This window comes from Coturnix japonica, chromosome 3 (genome assembly GCF_001577835.2).
Source record: "Coturnix japonica isolate 7356 chromosome 3, Coturnix japonica 2.1, whole genome shotgun sequence".
Taxonomy (NCBI): Eukaryota; Metazoa; Chordata; class Aves; order Galliformes; family Phasianidae; genus Coturnix; species Coturnix japonica.
Genome location: NC_029518.1, coordinates 95,597,347 through 95,618,185, shown reverse-complemented (window position 1 = coordinate 95,618,185; position 20,839 = coordinate 95,597,347). Strand labels below are relative to the sequence as shown.

General features: G+C 41.5%; 1 protein-coding gene across 20 annotated transcripts in view; it reads left to right on the top strand.

The window, feature by feature from the left end:
- DTNB (dystrobrevin beta) overlaps positions 1 to 20,839 on the top strand; it is a 131,661-nt gene that overhangs the window by 27,363 nt on the left and 83,459 nt on the right. For 19 of the 20 annotated variants that reach the window (XR_001554485.1, XM_015859758.2, XM_015859757.2 and 16 more), the window contains 3 exons: positions 952 to 1,057; positions 10,203 to 10,369; positions 15,542 to 15,666. Coding sequence is in view for 18 of the 20 variants with exons in the window: in XM_015859758.2 (XP_015715244.1) it covers positions 952 to 1,057; positions 10,203 to 10,369; positions 15,542 to 15,666 (398 nt within the window). In the remaining 2 variants the exon portion in view is untranslated. Of the gene's footprint in view, positions 1 to 951; positions 1,058 to 10,202; positions 10,370 to 15,541; positions 15,667 to 18,882; positions 19,031 to 20,839 lie in introns of all 20 variants that reach the window. The other variant, XR_004306553.1, reaches the window with a different exon arrangement.

Here is a 20,839-nt window from a genome sequence, read left to right as displayed (position 1 = left end):
CCAGTTCCAACCCCCTGCCATCAGTAAGGTTGCAAACCATGAAATGAGTCCAGGGTCTTGGGGATCCCAGCCTGGCTTTTCCTCCATCTCTGCTTGCCCTGCCCTTTGGATGCTATTTGAGGTAGCAGCACCACAGGGGTAAGGTGAGGAAAAAATGGTCATTTGCTTAGGAGGCATTCCTAATCCTCCAGCTGCCTGCATACAAAAGCCAGTGTATTCTCGTGTTATATCCGTAACACTCTCAACTGGCTGGCAACACTCAAACTCGTTACCAATTGTCTCCATCTGTTTGTATTTGCAGCAGAAATTTTCTCTTGCTCACTTGAATTTGAAACTTTAGAAAATACTGCTCTTAAAACATGAAAATACTGCTCTTAAATCATTCCTTCTAATGATTTCATTCCAGTTTCATCCCCAGTGTTAATACATTTTCAAAGCCTTAGCATAATTCTCCACTTGCCTCCTGTTTTGTATTTCTTTGAAGTAATTTACTGTGTGGATACTGTATGAATATTGGTTGTAATTACCTTTTATTTTTCTTAAACGTCTCCTTTTTTTCAGTGCTGCCCGTATGGTTGAAGCACCTTTTCCTACAGTGTTAAATGATCACTTCACATCTGTTGTATCCCTCATTGAGCTACAATGTGGGAGCTAATCCAGACTGACTTTTCCTCCATGTGTTGGAATTTTCTGCTCATCTGTGTATCTTTAGTTTCTATGCAATGATGCTGTGTCTGTACTGATAACCTCTTTGTGGGTGATGCTGTTTGCTCAGTGTAGACTGAAGCCCCCTGAGCAAAACGTTGCTCTTACCTTTATAGCATTTGTTATATTGTTGGTGGATGGAAGCAGAGTAGTAGAGAAACGTTAAAGGAGCAGTTATTTTTGATGGTGAAATTTGGAAATGAAAGTGGATGATTTTCTTAAGTTGTGTTTCTTTTTCCTTTGCAGAAAAAGATCACGCTAAACATGTTTTTAGACACATTGATGGCTGATCCACCTCCTCAGTGCCTTGTGTGGCTGCCTCTCATGCACAGACTTGCCCATGTTGAAAACGGTAAGTGGAATATTTTGTACAAAACATCTGTCAGAGCAGGGCTGTGTATTGATCAGTACGTTGGTGTGCTGTCCTTTCTCAGTGAGTGTGTTCCCACTGTAACTGTCCAGGTCTCAGAGCACTTAGGCTTTAGGATTCTGTTGGAGTGACACATACTCAGCATTTCTATGAGGAAAATGGAGAACTGATGGAACCAACAACAATGTCAGTCAGTTATTAGTATTTAAGTTAAGGTTCTAGTATTGTTAGTGGTGAAAGACAAAAAATAAAGTAGAAAAATTACATTCTCTCAATGCTCCCATTTACTCTGAAACTTTTTAAAGTAAATCTTCACTTGAATGATGCTTTAACATATGCTTTCAAGTGTGAACTTCCAAAGATGTTGGTACAGTTTAAATGTCTGTCTTGAGCAGCATTTGAGCACATGAGTCATAGAATCACGGAATATCATGACCCATAAGGATCATATAGCCTAGCTCCATCTGGTCACTTCATTCACTCACTATGAATGCTGAGTTCCTCTCACTTCCAGACCTCTTCTAAAATTCCCTTTTTTACTGCTTACAGAATGTATTCAAGGAGCAATAAGAGATGGAAAAACTAAATGTCATCTTTTATTTCCTTCACCATGCAGTAAAATGATCTTATCATTCTTCAACACCTCTGCCCTACCAGATGTTACCTTTTCTTCAGCTTAGCGTGTTTATAAGCATCTCGGGGTGTAGATTTCTTCCTTTTAAGACATAGATAAATTCCCTCTTATCATTGCCCAGGCACAGCTTTAAAGCTCCAGCAGTCTGTGTGTCTCTAGCTGAGTGTTCAGGATTTATTCCTGTCTCTGCTTCCCGATGTCTGTGAAGTGGTTCAGTATTGCTGTGATTTCAATATGCTCTTTTATGGCATTTATTTTATTGTCTTTTCTTGAGCCTCTTGCAGAGCATATCCGGTTGTGATTTTAATCTGCATTGGTACAGCGCTGAATAAGAGCAGAGCTGCAATGCTCAGTGGGCTTTTCCTTGTTTATTGCAACAGAAGAGATGGTTGATTTTCCAATTGCTCTGTATGTTTACAAAGGTTTTCTGACAATTATGTGGACAATTGTAAAGAAAAAAAAGTAATTTATCAAGGACTTTTTGGCAGGAGGAATGTCATGGAAACAGATCCGAAGGGGAAAACTTTTGAAAGAGCTGAGAAGGTTGATTTAATTGAAGTGTTAGGCAGACTGTGGTACAGCCAATCTCTTTCGCACCCTTATGTAACAGGTTGAAATGGCAGCAGCTACTGTTTGCTCTTTTTCCTTTATCCTCTTATATTTATAAGCTTTTACTCCAAGTAAAGCACGCAGATCGGAATAAGTACAGTAAGGGAACAAGCAGTAAAAAATTAATATGAAGTATAGGTCAGGGTAGAATTTCACAGAGCTCAGACAAGGGTAAAGTGTTGAAACATAGTGGAATAGTTCAGTTGGAAGGGACTTTCACTGACCATCTGGTCCAACTACAAGGGAAATGGTGGAAAGATCTGGAGATAATCCAGTAGTCAGGGCTTTTTTCTTGAAACTACCTGGAAGAAATTACTAGATAGCCAAAATAGTGATGTCCTGAACAGTGCCCTTTGCCATCAGGCTGGGGGAGGTGGTCAGTGCCTTCTGTCTTTGGGTTGGAAGAGGTGGTCAGTGCACCTTTGCCATTGGGTTGGAAGAGGTGATCAGTGCCCTGTGCCATCAGGTTGGGGGTTGTCCAGGCTGTGGAGTCTCTATCCTTGGAGACGCTCAAAACCCAACCTGGTAGTGATGCAGCAGCAAGCTCCAGTTGGTCCTACTTGAGCAGATGTCCTGAGGTTCTATCCAGTCTCAGCTACTCCATGATTCTGTAATTCTATATATTTTTACAGTAGAAATTCCATTAAATCATTCCCTGAAGTTCTTTATTTAGGAAGTAGCCTTCTCATCTTGTGGCTCCGGTCATTAAGTGATGTTCCCCTGATAGAATGGCTTCAGTCCCTAAAGATCCATCCTTAATTTTGTGTCTTTCCTGCAGCCATCTTGGTCGTGTTTCCTGACATTACCTGATCAGTGGTAGCCTTGTTCTGCAGTCTGTTGTTTCTTTCCAATTTTCTCTGGATTGTGCCTTGTCAGTGCTTTTTGTTGCCTGATCTTTCCGTCCAGGCAGATGCTTGTCTCCTTCATGGTTTGTCAAGATTCTCATTAATTACTGTGGCAATCATGGCAAAGTTACTGCGGAGGCACCTGAACACCTTAGCTGACAGCCTGAATTAAAAATCCTCCTATTTCTATGGCTGTCTTTCCAGCTCTGTTTCAAGGAAAAGGCAATTAGGCTGTGAACTGACTTTGTTCTATTTAAGAAATAGGTTTTTTCCTTACCTTTGAATCTTAAATCTTCTTTCTCAACACATCAGACAGATGCCTTGGGTTGGTGGTATAAGGTGGGCCAGCACCTTATTTTGGAGAGCCATCAGTTCAGTTTGCCTGCCAACATGCAGCATTGTTTTCATGTGGGCATTCTAATCCCTTTAGTTTTGTTCCTGGAGAAATGCAAATGGAAGGGGTCCTCAGGCTGTGCTCTCTTTCCTCCTATGTTAAAAGGAAAATATTGAATATCCAGCTCTTGAATTTGCCCTTTGTGTTGTCTTAAGCTCTCATTATCACTGGTAGAAATACTTCGCTAGCTCATTTGCTCTCTAGGGTGAGAACTGTACAGTGAACCAGAAAAACAAGGGTATGTGTGATTAAGGACAGTGCCGTTCGTCTTTAGGAGTTCCCAATTAAAGAATAACCCATTGCATTTTTTCATAGTGTCGGGTCATTCTTTGGTTGGGTTTTGGCTGCTTTGCGTGGCAAATGAATCTTTGGCTTTCCCAGAAGCTCAAAATCACTGCAATAACTTCTGTAAGGGATTGAGAATTGCTACTTGCTCTTTTCCTGAAGTGACCCAATTCATGTTTAGCAACTGCTAAGCAGCCTTGCCTGTAGTAAATCATCTTATTCTGATAGAACCTGGCAGTGGACTCCATTTTCAGCTTTTCTTTGGAAATAAACAGCTAAAAACAATAAAAAGCTCGAAAACCCACAGAACTGCAGTGCTTATGCCATTTTTCTTCTTTTTGTTCTCCACGTATTTTGAAGGGAAGAAGGTGATTTCCTGGGGAAATATGCCATTCGTGCTTCTGTGCTCCCCCAGGCTACTGGGAATTCTCATTTCCATTAAGAAAGCTTTCCATAAGCTCACAGATGTCCCACAAAACCACTCAGAAATATCCTAACAGTGGCAAAGGAGTTCCAGTGGCAGCTCCATGCTTTCATTTTGGTCTGGTCCTCCTCTGAGAGGCATAATGTCACTTAACACGTACCAGGGATGAACATACGGAAGCACATTTCAAAAAGAAAGAAATTCCAGGAGGTTTAAAACCCATCATTTTCCTGGATAAAAATTACGTAATGCTTTTCAGCCTTTCCTCTTGCTGGTCCCCAAGCTTTCCTGTGGAATGTAGATTTCTGCAAAAGGCCATCCATCCTTCATAGCCTGCTGCATGGCACGTGCCAGACTGCCGCAGTCCATCTGAAGCTGCTGATCCCGTGCAAGGAGCCCATCTGATCTGCAGGGTCAGGTGGAAAGCAGATCCGAAGAGAAGGCTTTATGTAAAGGTTTGGCAAAGCTTGAGAATTTTTATCATTCCTTTCATAGCTCACACTCAGACTTTAATTTCACAGGTTTTTCCCAGCTAGTTTTTGCAGATTTGCACGATAGCGGAGTTTTATAAAACACCGAGAGCGACGCGGAGGGAAGACTAACCAATCGGTTTTTGTTATTGGTCACTAGTGACCCCAACCAACCTACACCTTCCCTCCTGCCCCTAGATTCTGCCAGTGCCTTGTCCCTTCTTTACAAGCCTTTCCTCTTCTTCCATCCATACTACTCAGGATATGTCTGTGCATGCATGGTAACTTGTCAGAACTTATCTCGGAAGATGATTTGAGTTCTGTTTTGATGGGTTTTATACATCTAATATATCACAGGAATTCATCATTGTAGTTGCCAGAAATAACATTTTTAATACTTAGTAGTGCTTTCTACAGGAAAACTGAGTTCCAGAAGAAGAATACAGAGCCCATTTGGGCGTATTCACAACTTCATTGAGTTAGGAGGTCAGGTTCCTTGTTTAATCAATAGAGAAGTTTGGGTTCCTGTGTTGAACTGCTACTTGAGCAGACCTCTCTCCATTGGGCTGGGCTGAGGATGTTAATCTGCTGGAAGACTTCAAGGCTTTTCTTTCTGCTTATTAGAATAGTAGAATTCTATTCCATGGAAAAATGAAAAACTCTAGAGTTGGAACCTGGAGCTTGACACATACATTATATACTGGGCATTATTTCTGTGCTAATTTTGCATGAGTTTGTTAACAGTAGGATTTTTGTGGTATGTATGGCTTAATTGAGCAGATGAGCTAACATCATTGTTGGTAAGTATTTTGCCTTGGAATAGTAGAATTTAGATGTTCTGGATGTGCACATCAGTATTCCTGGCCTGGGTCCACAGGGACAAAGCACAGTCATGTAGCAGTATGTCAGCTTACAGATGTAGCTATTAGTACCAGATGAAAAAGAGTGGTATAAAGACAGATGTTTAAATAAAGGTTTGTATTTATAGTCATGGCAAGTTCTTCAAAGCGTTTCTCTTCCAACACTAATTCTGTCTTCGCCAGAGTTTTTGAACAATATGTTTTTCCACGTCTTCTCTGCAGCACTCTTACACAAAAATATTACTTCATCTGCATCCTGCTTTAGCTTTCTACTTTCATTATCTCCTCTTTGATTTCTTTTCTTGTATTTTAAAGTTCTTATATTTTCATTTTCCTTTAGCTGCTAGTTTTTTTTCTTCACATCCCTCTCGATTACTCCTACGCACTTTTATAAAGGCTCTGTTTTTTTCTCCTACCTATTTCTGTCTGTGTTTTGTTCTTGAGATCCTTCCCATGGAAATACTCTGTCATCTCTATGCAGACAACCTCGCTATGCTTCTCAGTTCCAGACCAGTCTCCAGTCTGCATATATCTTACCTGTCTCATGTATGTTTACATTAACGGTATTTTGAAATAATATATCTGAAATGCAGATCCACAATTACTCTAAAACTTTTCCTCATTATTTCATTTTCAGTAATCTAACATGTATATTACTGCTGTATTTTGGAGGCCCTTATCGTATGTCCCAGTGGGAAATGCATTGTTCAGACAGACCTGTGGCTTTGGCATTAGCAGAGAAAGCGTAAGATGGAAGATGGATGCACAGAAGGAGGGCAGCAAACAGAGATTTCAAGGCAGGGATTTGAGGGTTGTAGCTCAAAGACTGGTGGTGGAGTAACATTTACCATTTGGGTGGGATGCAGTAATGAGGGATTTTGAAAGGAATGGCTTTTGTAGTAATGAGGCAGAGGGACTTATGTCCTCTTCTTCAGGAGTCAGAGAAGAAAACATGGACAAATTTTTGTGTCCTTATAATCTGAAAACCTAATTCAATATATTCCAACCATTGTGGTTGGAGAAGACTTCTAAGATAATCAAGCCCAACCCAAACCCATCCCACCATGTCCCCTGACCATAACCCCCAATGCCTCATCTCCACGGTTCTGGAACACCTCCAGGGTGTTCATAGGATTCATAGGATTTTTTTTATATGTATTATGATATTGGAGAGTCAGAAAAGCAGACCACTGGGGGGGGGGGGGGGGGGGATATAGAGGAGTCTCAGGTAGATCACAAGGTGGCACAAGAAGGTTTTTGAATAAATTACAGTTTTGTAGAAGAGATCAAATGAGAGAGATCTTTGAGACAGAGGGAAGAAAAGGAGAAGGAGAATGGTCACGTCACATTTCCACTTGAAGAGTTTAACATGTCCAGATCAGAGGAGAAATGTGAATAAAAAGAGAGATATGAATAATGACTGGACAATTGATGATGGCAGTTTTGTACACTGATGGCTGAAACAGTCTGCTGCTGAGAGTTAACCAGAAGAATTTTGGAGGCTGGCAGAGCTGAAAGAAGAGGTGAGAATCACAATATCCTTTAGGTTGGAAAAGACATCTGAGATCATCAGTTCCAGTGCAGGAAGAAAGGAACTGGTTGTCCCTGTCAAAAAGAACCCAAGAGGAATTTTTGAAGTGCTGACAATCAGGAAAGAGAATGACTGAAGTCTTGGAAGCAGTGAAAAGTAGAAAGAAGCTTAGAACTCCCATTCCCGTACGCGACTGGAAGCTTTGAGTAAAGGTACACGTTCCTAGGAGGAAATGTCAATAGCAAGAACTTGTTCAGATCACCAAGGCAGGGAAAATGAAGCATAAGCAATGACACCAGTGAATGCTTCAGAAGCAGAAAGGAGAGGAAGAATGAGATGGGATGAGGTCCTTGTGCTTCAAGCATGATGTGGAGTCAGACATGTCAGCAGTATTAGAATCATCGTCGGTGAACCATGGCAACCTCAGTCCTGAATGGATTAGCGTGGGTGGAAGCATGGAAGGCAGTCTGAACAGGAGACAACTAAAGTCTGCAACGCCGCACTTTATTGGCACATTGACGTATTCCAAAAGGTTGGAAAAAAAGCATCTGTATCTGATTTTGTTGTAGCACATGGCGGTAACCAGGTAAGGAGGACCTCATCACCTCCAATAACGGCTGTTTCAGTCTTTTTCCTCATCGTATTTCGAGCTTGCTTTTGTAGTATGCTCAGAACCCTGTTACCACTGTTACTTTGTCTGGTGTTTAGTTCATTGGAATGCTGTTACTGCTTTCCTTAAGTCGAGTGCATCAGCTTCAAGTTTTTCATTCTTCAGTTCAGAACTCCACGTTAAGGTAGTGGCCCCATGCTTGATCCCAGCAGGAGACAGACGCTCTCTATGGACAGAAGGGTTCTTGGAGGTGGATACCAAAAAGCCATGGGAAACTATGATATCATCCGCTTCCCTTTCCAGAAGCAAACCTCGATGTATGTAAAAGTTCTCAGGAGATCTGCCCGGCAGCTGCTTAAAATGTTCAGTCCAAAGGTTTCAGCGTTGGTGAGGATGAGAAGCTGGGCTGAGATCAGTGTTAATTATTCTTAGGGTGAGAAAGTTTTCCCTAATATTCTAGCATAGATTTTTCTTACTGCAGTTTAAATCTTCAGGTCCCTGGGTTTCGGCTGCTGGCTCTGCAGAATGCATTGGTATTTCTGTAAGTACCTCTTGCATGTTTGGTGCCTTCTCACAGTCACCTCTTAGCTAAGCTGTCTCCTTGTTTGCTGAAATGTGATGCCCCAAATTGGGCATTTTGTCAGTTTTTCAATATTTTTATGAAAACAGCGAGAAGCACTTGACCTGGAATAAAGCCCTTTGGAGCCCTTCTCATTAGATCGTTCTCTTTTGATACTTTTCTGCTCTTTTCCAATGAGACTCACATCACAGTTACAGTCCTTCCATCTGCTGAGTATTTCCCTCTGTTAGACACATACCACGGCACACCAGTTTTGGAAGAATTACTGAAGTAAAATGGGAAATTGGTGACATTTAATGCCCTTTTTCTATGTTCAAGGTCAATTAGCCTGGCATGGAAAGACTCAAAGTTGAGTTGGGAAATGTTGTTTGTGGTTCATGTTCTTCAGGCGCTTAAATTGCTGTAGTATTTGTTCAAGTACTCTACAAGTTAAGATAACACGGGAAAGGCTGTAGCTACATATGTATAATTTCATCTTCTCTTAAGGATCAGAAATAATTACAAGTTTTGTGATACCTCTTTTAAATCACTTGCTAATTTTCCCTCATTGTTTTGTTTCTGTCTTTGTCCTGGGATGCTGCATTATTCTTTTAACCATCTTCTATAGGCTTCATTTTGAATGTTAAGTTATTGAGCTCATCATTTTAGTCAAGTTGCTCTTTTTACGACAGTCTGCTCCTTCCTCTGCCCAGAGATATTTATACTTGTTTCTTTAGCATTGTTTCTTTAAGGAACTGACAATTCTCTGAACTCACTTTTCCTGTTAAATTGTGTCTTCTCGTATTATACTCACTAATTCTCATATGAATTTACTGAAGTCACTGAAATCTTCTTCTCTGCTTCCTAAGATTCAGAAAATTTCTCTGTTGCTGTGTTAACTGAAGGTTGCTTGTCATCCTTTTTTATTACTTTTCCCACCAGTTCTTTTCTTATATTTGAAATAAATGTAGAACTTCCTTTTCATTGCTTTCTCTACCTTTTGGATAAAGATGTGGTCAGCAGTTCCTCTACAGCAGCTTCCATTTCCAATGGGCATTTGTATCATTGAAGTTGACTGTCTTCTATGTATCACTTTTTTATGTGGTGTTCCTGTGTAACAGTAAGTGCATCATCCACCTGATCCTTGGCTTATGATATTGCTGTCCAGGTTGATACTCAAGTGGTCTTCCCTGTAGTTATTACCCTGATGTTTCCAATGACTTGGGCACACCCATCCTCTCTTTGCATGGTGTTTCTGCACTGTCGAGCTGGACAAACCCCTGGTCTATGGGAAGTGTTCTCTAGTAAAGGGCTTTAGAGCAGAAATACATTGCTCTGAATTTGAGTGAGAAGCTCTTGTTTGACTCAGGGCCCTTAGGCAGAAATTAACCTTTGTGAACCTTTTTTAGAGGTCTTTTTCAATGTTCATGATTCTATCATTCTGTCTAGGGATGTGGTGGGAATGGGTTGGGGTTGGACTTGATGACCTTTGTTATTTCAAGCTTTAGTGATTCTATGATTATATGAATACGATGCTATTGCTTTCCCTGTCCTCTCGTGTTCTCTCTATTGATCCAACATCTATTGTTGAATTTGCATTGAGGTTTCTGGTTCTGAGGAAATCCAAAGGGGGAAGAAGCTGGAGAAGAAATACTGAACTTGTTGGATGGTGCTGATATGTTATCATCAGCTCACATATGTAGCTATTCTTCCTAAATAATCTCTTCTTCTCTTAGGGCTTGGCCAGAGTAATAATTTCTTTTAGTGATTAAGAACCTGGGTTGTGGTGCGTTTGGGTTTGTTTTTTTTTTTTTGGAAGCTTTCATGAAATGTAATGATTGCAGTTTGCTTAAGGTTTGCTTATTACTTTTCATTCTTGTTTGTTTTCCTCCCCGTCTTCACCAAGTCTTCCATCCTGTGGAGTGTTCCTATTGCCGGTGTGAGAGCATGATGGGGTTCCGGTACCGGTGTCAACAGTGCCACAACTACCAGCTTTGCCAAAACTGCTTTTGGCGTGGCCATGCCAGTGGGCCTCACAGCAACCAGCACCAGATGAAGGAGCATTCCTCTTGGGTAACTTGCCTTTCTTTGTCAGCCTCTTCTGTACTAAAGTTGTTTTTGTAACAGAACTGCACAGTAGGAATGTTAAAGGTTTTCAAATAGTCAAAGTGTGTAAATAGGTAAATTGCTTTATTTTTACTTATTCATAACGTTAATCCTTTATCAGTGGTTGTCATATTCACTGGTGTTTAAAGCACACAGTACAGTCCTTTTCAAGGCCCTAACACATTGTTTTCTTCCCCCATTCACCGCAGTTCTACATTTTTATATATTATTATATACTGCTATTATTTTCCTTCTATTCTAGCTTAAGAAGTCTTAAAGCTTGCAACTCTTTCCTTCTCAGAAAGGTAAACCAATTGGCATGAATGCTGTTCTCAAGAAGGACCTGTATTTAAGCAGCATCTTTAAGCACAGTATTTCTTTAAAAGAAAAGGGCTGTATGATAATCACATCTAAAGTAACAAGACGATTCTAGATGTAAAAACTTAATTTCTGGCAAAAGATTTAAGTCTTAATTTTTTACTTTTTCAAAGAGGAGATCAGATGATGACTGGATTATAATTAGTAATTATCTCCATGAGGAAGAATGGTTATGGTATGACTTTAATTTAGAAAGCTGGGGCTTAGTACCAGGCAGCAGTTAAACTATCGTCTAAAAAAGACTTTGATACTTAAAGGCAATTTGCTGAGAAATCTGTAGAAGGAAAGGAGTTTTAGCAACAGAAAATGCTGTTTTATTGCTCAGAAACAAGAGTTAGCTTGTCTTAGTAGGAAATTGCAGCAGCAGCTGAAAAGGAAGAAACATTTTTAAAAGATACTCTTATGTACATATGCTGTGTTTGTAGGAAGATTAAGTAGAACAAATATAAAGATACGGGGGGACATGAGCTAAAGGAATAAAAGGTAGGAGGGGTTTGGTAGAGTCAGAATCCAAATCAAAGGGAGATTCAATCAAGAGACTAAAGATTACCTACAGGTGAAGCAAAGGCAGAAGGTAGAAATCAAGGACAAAATGGGGAAGATCAGGGGATTTCAGTAAACAGTAAGGCAATCGTAACAAGCGTGTGTGATCCTGTAACCTAAAGCATTATTTCTTGTTCTGTCTCTAGAAACATCTGAACCTTCTGATGATTTGCTGTGGCTTTTTTTCTTTTTTGACTGGTTGGTTCTTAAGCAACAAAGTGTTCTGAGTGGACTACAAAGTTCAGTGATGTATAAAGTACCACTACACACTTAGTAGTCCCCTGTAAAATGAATATGGAAGGGCATTTTTTAAAAGAGGACCAATATCTTCCATTATTTTCTATCTATGCATCTATTTATCTGTCTGTACTGGGGGCCAGTACTTCCAGGCTGCAAGTGCACACTGCTGGCTCATACCCAGTTTTTCATCCACCAGGACCCCCAAGTCCTTCTATGCAGGGCTGCTCTCAATGAGTTCTCCCAGTCTGTACTCAAATCTGGGGTTGCCCTGGCCCAAGTGCAACATCGCTTGGCCTTGTTAGACCTCATGAGCTTCATATGTGCCTGTCCAGGTCCCTCTGGATGGCGTCTCCCCTTTCTCTCATGTTAACCACCCAGCTAGGTGCCATCAACAAACTCACCTAGGTCCTTGTCACTGATAAAGCTGTTGGAGTGCACCAGACCCAAGATGAGCAACCCCTGGGGGACTCAACTCATCACTGCCTCCATCTGGACATAGAACCATTAACTACAACCCTCTGACTGTGACCATCCAACCAATTCTTTATCCACAGAATAGTCCAGCCTTCAAACCCACATCTCTTCAGTGTAGAGTTAGGATGTGTTTGGGGGCCATGTCCAAGGCTTCCCACAAGTCCAGGCAGACAGCAACAGTTGCCCTTCTTTTGACCACCAGTGCCATCACTCCATCACAGAAGGCCACCAGGTGGGTCAGGCATAGTCTGCCCTTGGTGAAGCTGTGCTGCCTGTCTCTGATCACCTCTTCATCTCACATGTGCTTAACGTCTCTTCCAGGAGAATCTGCTCCATGATCTTCTATAAATAATAGTGTTTTGTTAGTTATAAATACCCTTCAGTGAATGGCTTTGGAAGACTTATCAGTAAACCCAGCAAATGTTCAATGTCAGTAGGGATAAAATCTTGACTTCCATTGGGAAGCCAATGCATTGAGCACTAATCCAATGGAGAATAGCAGGCAGACCCTGTTATCTACAAGGTTATTGTTTAGCAATACTGTAAGTAGTTGTTAATAAGATTGTGTTTGCAAAATTGCTTCTATATTTCTAGTTCGTTTAATTTTCCACTTAGACTACCTGAAAGTAATACAACATCTGGAGCATGTTCCATTCTGTCCTCAGGGGCTGAGGGGACACAGTACTAACTGAGGGCACACCACAGTGCAGGGCTTGTGAGCCCAACAGGGGAGAAGAAAAAAACCTCACTTCAGAATCTCCACCTTTGACACTGAGAAATATGGTTTTGCTGCTTCCTGCTGCCAGAGCTGCACAAAGCCTGAGGCCAGCCAGTACTGAGCTTGCTGAAAGAAGGGTTTGATAATATTTACTTGCTCTGTTCAGTCCTCGAACTGAAAAAAAGAAAAAAAGTTTGAATGATCTAAAAAGTAATGTTGGAAGTGGTGTTACAGAAACAGTTATGGAGCTGATAGTTGGTTTATCCATAATTCAGTTGTCCACCTCAGATGGGGAACTTCAGAGGTGTTCAGAGGGCAGGAAGCCATAACTGCACATCTGAAGTAACCATTCTGAAAAGAAAGGAACCTCTGGGATGTTCAGCAACCAGACACTGAAATTTAACTGTTGAAAAGCCTCCTTGGTTCCTTCACCATAGATATCCAACCTTTTGTCCTGCTTGGGCTGCACTGAGTGAAGAAGAATTGCCTTGGGCCCCAAGGAAATGGGTGATGGCTGAAAGTATTTGAAACTAAAAGCACATTGGCTGTGTTTCTATCTAAACCTGAAGAGCATAAATTGGACTGTAGGATGTGTGAAACCTGGAGGCTACTGGGGATACCACAGTGACATGTCCAGGTACCCAGCTGACTGAGATCCAGTGTGATGGGAAGTTGCAGTTATTCATGAAACACAGTTCATAGGCACTGAGGGATGTGGGCAGTGGGCATGGTGGGAGGGATTGGGGTTGGGCTTGGGGATCTTAGAAGGTCTTTTTCAGCCTTAATGATTCTGTGATTCAAAGATGCTTAATGAAGATGTCAGACAGAAAAGTAAAACTCAGATAATTGGGGGGGAAAAAAGCTATTTCTGAGGGAAAGCAGCTATCCCTACCAGGTACTTCAGCACACTCTGCCTTTTTCACCCTCAGCCACGCTGAGAATCATTATCCAAAAGTTGGTGAAAATCTTCTCTATCATTTTCACAAGGTGAAGCTGCTCTGTTCCTGCATTCTAGGCAGCACCGCGTTTGCTTGACAGTATAAATGGTGGTGTAGCACGACAGGATGTAGTGCTTGTTACCACAATGGAAAAACACTTCTAAAATAGGCTGAAGTGCTGCAAAGAGGTCACAGAAAAGGCACTGTGAGATAGATGGTCTGAACATGATAAAGGGTAAGGACGGAAATACACCAAGACTAGGGGCAGATAACATTTAGAGAGAAATCTGTGTGGGAATTTTCAACGTGCAGGGTGAATTAAGGAAACCCAGAATTTTTTACTATCATTGCATGTGGTAGCAAAATGGAAGATGATAGTTTGAATTTTACTGTGGGTTTGGTAGGAAATCAAGCATGAATTGTGATTTTTCATTAGTTTTCAAAGCAATTAAAGGCTCCTCTGTAGAACCCTCTGTGGCAAGAGCACTGTGCACTTCAACCATAAGACATCTAGTGGAGGAGTTTTGCATTGGTGCTTGGATGGGGCTAAGATCTGTCTGCAGAGCCCAAGGCTACACATAGAAGGGGCAAGTGGCCCTTTTCAGCTGTATCCAGAGCCACCTGTACTAATGGGAAGAAATTACCATTAGAAATGTTAAGTGGGTGTGGTGGTGATGGTTGGACTTGTTGATCTTGGAGGTCTTTTCTAACCTTAGTGATTCTATGGTTCTGTGGTTTTCACAGTTTTCACTTAGCACTGGCTTGAATTGTAAGAGGATGTGAGAAGGTAATAAAACTTCAGTTAAGAACCAGAAATCTTAATGTATTCTTATAGGCATCCAACTCATACTTCTTTTCTAATTTGACAGTGATTTTTATCTTCTTTTATTATTTTCCAATTTAGTTGAGTGTTCTACTTGAAATGCATTCTGATCTGCTACAAACCATGTAAACTCAGAGAGGGAATGACATTCTCACACACAGATTCCCCACTCTAAAACCCTTCATTGCCTGTTGTATTTTGCTAAAGCCAAGAGACCCAGAGATGAAGAATCTCACTGGTTAGTGATTATTAACTGTGTAATCTGTTGTTAGTAATTGTCATTAATTGCTAGGTACTAATTCATGTTAATAGCAAGTGTGTGTGTAATCCTGTTCTGGGTGGTCTTGCCTTCTCTTTAAATCAGTGTTAAGTTGAACTGTAGTTTCAGGTTGGATATTAGGAACAATATTTGCTCTGAAAGAGCAGTGATGCAGTGGCACAGCTGCCCAGGGAGAATTTCCTGACAAAAGAGAATTTCCTGACCTCCATATCACGAACTTGAGATCAGCGGGGTTAACAACATTTTAAGATAGGTACTGGACCTCCCCTGCATCAGTTCTTTATGTCTTCCTTTACCCTTCCCCAAAATACAACACCCGTCTCCAGAAGGTCCTTGTCAGAGCACGTGGGAAATCCCTGTTCTCGGTTCTGACACAAACACCAAGCAGCGTATTTCTTGATGTTACCTATTTTTGTTAAACTACTTTCATTTTTTGGTATTATAACACCGAAAAGAAAGAAAAGAAAAAAGAAAAAAGAAAAAGCAAAAAACAAACCACCAGCCAAAACCAAGAAAAGCCAACAAAACCCAACTTTCTCATCTGTGCAGTTTCTGTACTAACAGATGACATTTGGAGGTTCCTTCCAACTCAGTGGTTGTATGATTCTACAGTTCCTTGCTGTGGTGTAGCATAAAGGAATGTTTCTGAAAACTCTCTTTTTCATGTCTCTGTGTTATCTTATTGCACACATTGCCCTGCGCTTGGTAACAGTGGACTCATTTTGGTCACTCTTTCCCAAACTAGAAATCGCCTGCGAAGAAGCTGAGCCATGCGATCAGTAAATCACTCGGCTGTGTACCAAGCAGAGAACCACCTCGTCCCGTGTTTCCTGAGCAGCCAGAGAAGCCACTTGATCTTGCACATATAGTGTGAGTATTTGTTATTGTAATGGAAATTCCACTTTATCAGCAATACAGAATAATCAACAATGTGAACTAAAGTCTCCGGGGTTGTTTGGGACTTTGGAAAGAGGACTTGGGTTAGAATTCTAAGGTCAAACTGGTGGAATGATTTTGATGGAATACTGTTGTACTGGTGTTAGTTTGAACACACCTGAAATCAGTCGGCCTTCCTGATTTGCCAGGAAACTGGAGAAAATCCTCAAATTCTGGCGCTTTCTATTCTTAATAAACAGCATCCAAATAGATCTATTTCACTGGCTGCTTACAAGGGTGGATAGTGATAGGACAAGGGGGAATGGTCTTAAACTGAGACAGGGGAGGTTTAGGTTGCATATCAGGAGGAGGTTTTTCACCCAGAGGTGGTGATGCACTGGAACAGGTTGCCCAAGGAGGCTGTGGATGCCCCATCCCTGCAGGCATTCAAGGCCAGGCTGGATGTGGCTCTGGGCAGCCTGGGCTGCTGGTTGGTGACCCTGCATATAGCAAGGGGTTGGAATGAGCATTGTGGTCCTTTTCAACCCAGGTCATTCTATGTTTCTATGATTATGTGATTTTAATATCTGTAGGACTTTGGGAAAAGTCTCAGTCTTCTCATGTGGATAAATTTAAGCACGTGGTACACAGAAGAGGGAGGAAAGAGAAGCAGAGATGTAATTTATACAAAATGGAGGAATCCCGTGTTCAGGAGTATTCAGCAATTTGTGGTTCTGAGAGCAAGCAGAGTTGGTGCTTATCTGTTTTCCTTTGCATGTTGTCATAGATATCAGGTTCTTCTTGAACTGGTGTCACAATATCTGAATGGAAACCCAAATGACTCAAATCTGAATGTCTCAGAACTGCTGAAAGTTTAATATGAGCATGTGCTGCTGTGACCTTTCCTGGTGCTGGATGATTTTTATGGGCTGTTTATAAACTCCTTTCACTAAGAGAAAGCTGGGTCACTAAGAGGGGTGGCTTGTCACGGTATCAGGAGGGTGGAGCAGCGAGGCTTAGCGTGGTGTGGTTTTCTTTTGTATCAAGCATGAAAGATCCATAACTCGATCTGAAAAAGTAGTTACAGTACTAAACTCCTTAAAAACATAGCTCTGAGCTTTACCAGTTCGTAATTAGCCATGTGTTTGTTTTCTCTTCTTCTTGTGTCACTGAAGATTTCCCATCATTTATACTTTCTTCAGTCCTGTGCATTGAGTGGTGTTGGACGTGGTGCAGTGGAGTATCACTGTTCTAATGTTCACTGTGTAATTCAACTCATAAATTAAAAACAAAGCCTTCTCTCTTCAGAGCTATCCTTAACAAAAGGCATATTAGATGTCTCCAGAATTAGACTTCCTACCTCTATGCTGTGGTTTGGATGCGCTGTGCAGTTTGTCATTAAGATCTTCTGTTGTGAGGTTCTGTTCAGACTCATAGAAAAGGATTTTGTGCTTCTAAATTTTCTCAAGTGGTGAATCATCCTGAATCTGTTCCCATTTTTCTCCTAACATTGTCTGTGCTGCTGCCCGGCTGCAGCTCACCAGCATTCGCAATTGGGAGTGCAACAACATATAACACTCCCACAGGAAATAAAAGAGCAAGTAAATAAAAGAATATGCAATTCCCTAAGTGCAGTGCATGATAGTGGTTACACTGATGGTTCTGGTTTTGGGGTTTTCTGTATGAGTGATACCGTGGGAATTTCTTAAAAGGAATAGAAAATAAAAATAGAGGAAAGAGTTTTTAAGGGTGAAAAGGGACATACCCAGGGTGAATTCTTTGCTAGAATTCAGCTTACAAAGAGAAATTGCTCAGGGCTACAATGAGTCATTATTTAGGTGCAAGTGATCATGACCTGATTACAGGTCTTGCATGTAAATGAGGTGCACATCAGCATCTAACGGCGCTTAGCAGTCTGTCTCGCAAAGCTGGAATCAATGTCAGCTGAGTAAATAATGTGAACATAGGGATATTAATAACTAGGAGCTGTCTAAGAACACTTGGCCAAGTGTCACCCTGCAGGAAAGGTTTGGAAGGGTGGCAAGAAGAAAGCTGCACTGCTCCAGGAAACCAGAAAAGATTAGTAGGAAGAATGCAAACTGTGAGTTATGCAGTATAGGAGAGGGATTTGATGAAAAGGATTGCCGAGGGAACAGAGAAATGGGCCTACGTTGTTAGTACAGATAATAAAGGACACAATGAAATCGTCCTGTTGCTGTCTTAAAATAATAAGATTGATCAGTGCTGACGAGAGTTTCCAGAGCAGTTTCCAGGCTGTGGTTTGGCTGGCGAGCAGTTGTGTGGTGTGCTGTTGGTCCCTTTCAGAGGTAATCCAAAAGGATCTGGAATTGCATCTTCTACATTTTCAGTCCCAACTGAAACAGGTGCAGAATTCCTTAATTTGGACACTTGCTGCTGGTTGTTGATGTCTTGGAGCAATCGGAAAGTGCAGGAGGAAAATGCCTGTTCTTTCTTTTTCCAGGGAGGGAGATTGAAATTGCACAGGGCAGAATCTGACACGTTGAGTTTACCAACATGACTTTGATGGCAAACAAACTAATGGAGCAGTAGAGAAGCTAATTTGTTGATCAGTAAATAGAAACCTAACTCGTGCCAATCAGCATACACGGGCTTTTGGCAATGTAATATAGTCAGACTCAGTTTGTATCTTCTTGATCAGATTAGTTTTGATTAGTGGAGTGATAGTGTTGAAGTCATGCACTTAGAATGAGCGTTGCACAATTTAGAAAACAAACATCAACAGATAAACAGCTGGTTGAAAACCAAGTGCTGAGCTCGTTGCTCTTGGGGTAACTGAACAGGAAGATTGCTGAATTATAGCTGAATTGCTTGGGAGGTAACAGCCTTAAGTTATAGCAGGGCAGGTTCAGGTTGGGTGTTAGGAAACATTTCTTCTCATAAAGAGCAGTGATGCAGTGGCACAGCTGCCCAGGGAGGTGGTGGGGTCACCATCCATGGAGCTGTTCAAGGAATGTGGGGATGTGGCCCTGAGGGACATGGGCTGTGGGTATGGAGGGTGGGCTGGGGTTGGACTTGGGGATCTGAGAGGGCTCTGAATGATTCTACGATTCTATGAAAATAGAAAGCTGTTGGAGGAATGAAGATGATTAAAAGGACAGAATGCTATGAAAAATGACTCCAAAAGTTGTGGAGGTCATGGCGTATGAGTGGTTGAATATGCCTTTTCAGGGCAATATTGTAGCCCCAGGAGCTAACATGAGTGCAAGAAGAAGACCTCACCCTTGGTGTTGAGTGATGGAGAGGTCCTGGTCAGCAACCTGATGAGAGCACCCACAGACAGATACTGCAGGACCAAAAAGATGGAAAGATTGAGAAGGTCAGTGAAAAGAATTCAAGGAATTCAACTGGAAGTTGCACAAGCTTGAGTTCAAAGACTCCAGTAGCTCAAGTAATGCAGTATTTAATGCATTGGTATTGGAATGGTTTGATAGTTCTAGAAATATTTGTCCTAGGAAATGGAAGTATCATCCAGGGAGCTTTAAGAGATGGGTTTATCCATCAACTGACCAGGAGATGAAGCTAAACAAATTCAGAATGAAAATAAAAACGAGGTTTTTAATAGTAAGTTAGTAGTTAGAGTAGATAAGCAAAATTGAAAGAGGTGGAATCTCCTCTTCTGAAACTTTAAAATCAAGAGGAGAGTATTTTTTTCATCAAACACAAATTCCAGTCTGGTTTTGCTCTGTGCTTGGCAGAAGCTCTTTTATTGCAGTATTTCCTTCTACCCCTATGATCTATAGAAAACACATACAGCAATTTCCATGTGGGACCTTCACAGAATCTACTGAAGGAGCACCAGGGATGTGCTCCATAAGGCAATCTGTCTACACTAATTCTGATACAAGCCTTTGATCTTCTTGGCCAACTGGGCACACTGCTGGCTCATGTTCAGCCATCTACTGACCACCCCTCCCAGATCCTTTTCCTCCATGCATTCATGTTGGTGCTATTGACTGATAGTGCTAAACATGGTTTGTAAGATCTTTGTGAAGGTGTTACAGTAAGAATGCCAGTTTGAGGGTTACAAACCTTTCTAGTCCATCAGACGTACGTGGCCAGGAATTTTATCTTGACAATTCCAAATCTTTGTTGACTGTTCCCTTCTTTTCCCCATGAACTTTTCCCCAGGCATCAGTGAGTTGGGTGTCTGCCATTGCTTCAACTTCAAGCCCTGGAGGGAGCAATGATCTCCCAAAGGTCAGATCCCCTTATCTACTGCTACTGTAAAGCTTGAAATATGAATAGAAGCCAAACTGACTGGGACCTCTCCACCACCCAGCACCAAGGGCGAGGTCTTCTCCTTGCACTCATGTTTGCCTCTGGGGGTACAACATTGCCCTGAAAATGCCTACAACCCTGTCTTTTCCTTGACCCAGATTCCTATTGCTTTTGCATTGTGAACAGTGGGGGCTAAAACCTCCTCAGCTAAGTTAGTGAGTCTGCCTTTGGTGAAAATCTTTATCTTGCAGTTGTCAAAAAGCTCCGAGGATCAGAGAGGGAAGAAAAGCTCCTCTCTCCTGCCAAGAGGAGGAGGTTGGTGTGCAGCACAGTGCCGAGAAACCTGCATATCAGGGTGTCATTTTACACTTCTCTAAAATATTACAGAGTGCTGAGACTGCCTTGCTTTGGGTGGGGGTAGCAGCAGATCTGATACAGCGTTGTTGTGCTCCTTCATCCTCCAGTTGAGGCTTCCTCATCAGGCTGCTGAATTGCGGTGACAATTGCAAACAGATCACAGGTTTCCTTCTGTGTAGGGAAGCCTCCAGGAAAACCCTCATGTAAGGACTGCAAAAAGACTCCGAGACAGTACAAGTCTTTTCTCTTAGAAGTGGGGCTTGCTGGTCCAAATCAGCTTCTTAAATAGATTCAATAAAATTCCCATCAACACAAAGCAAAGGAATCAGAGATATGCTTTGGTTGCTGGTATTTATTGCAAACATACATCAAAGATGACTTTTCATAGAAGTTAAGATCAGAAAATATTAAACCAGCCTCTCTGACCGCCTGGTACTCATTGATCATTAAATGTCACCACATTCCTTCCCTTCCAAGCCCAGTAATTAGCATTCAGGAAAGGTTATCTAACAAAAAGGCACACCTTGGTTTTGAGAGGTTACAAAGGTGG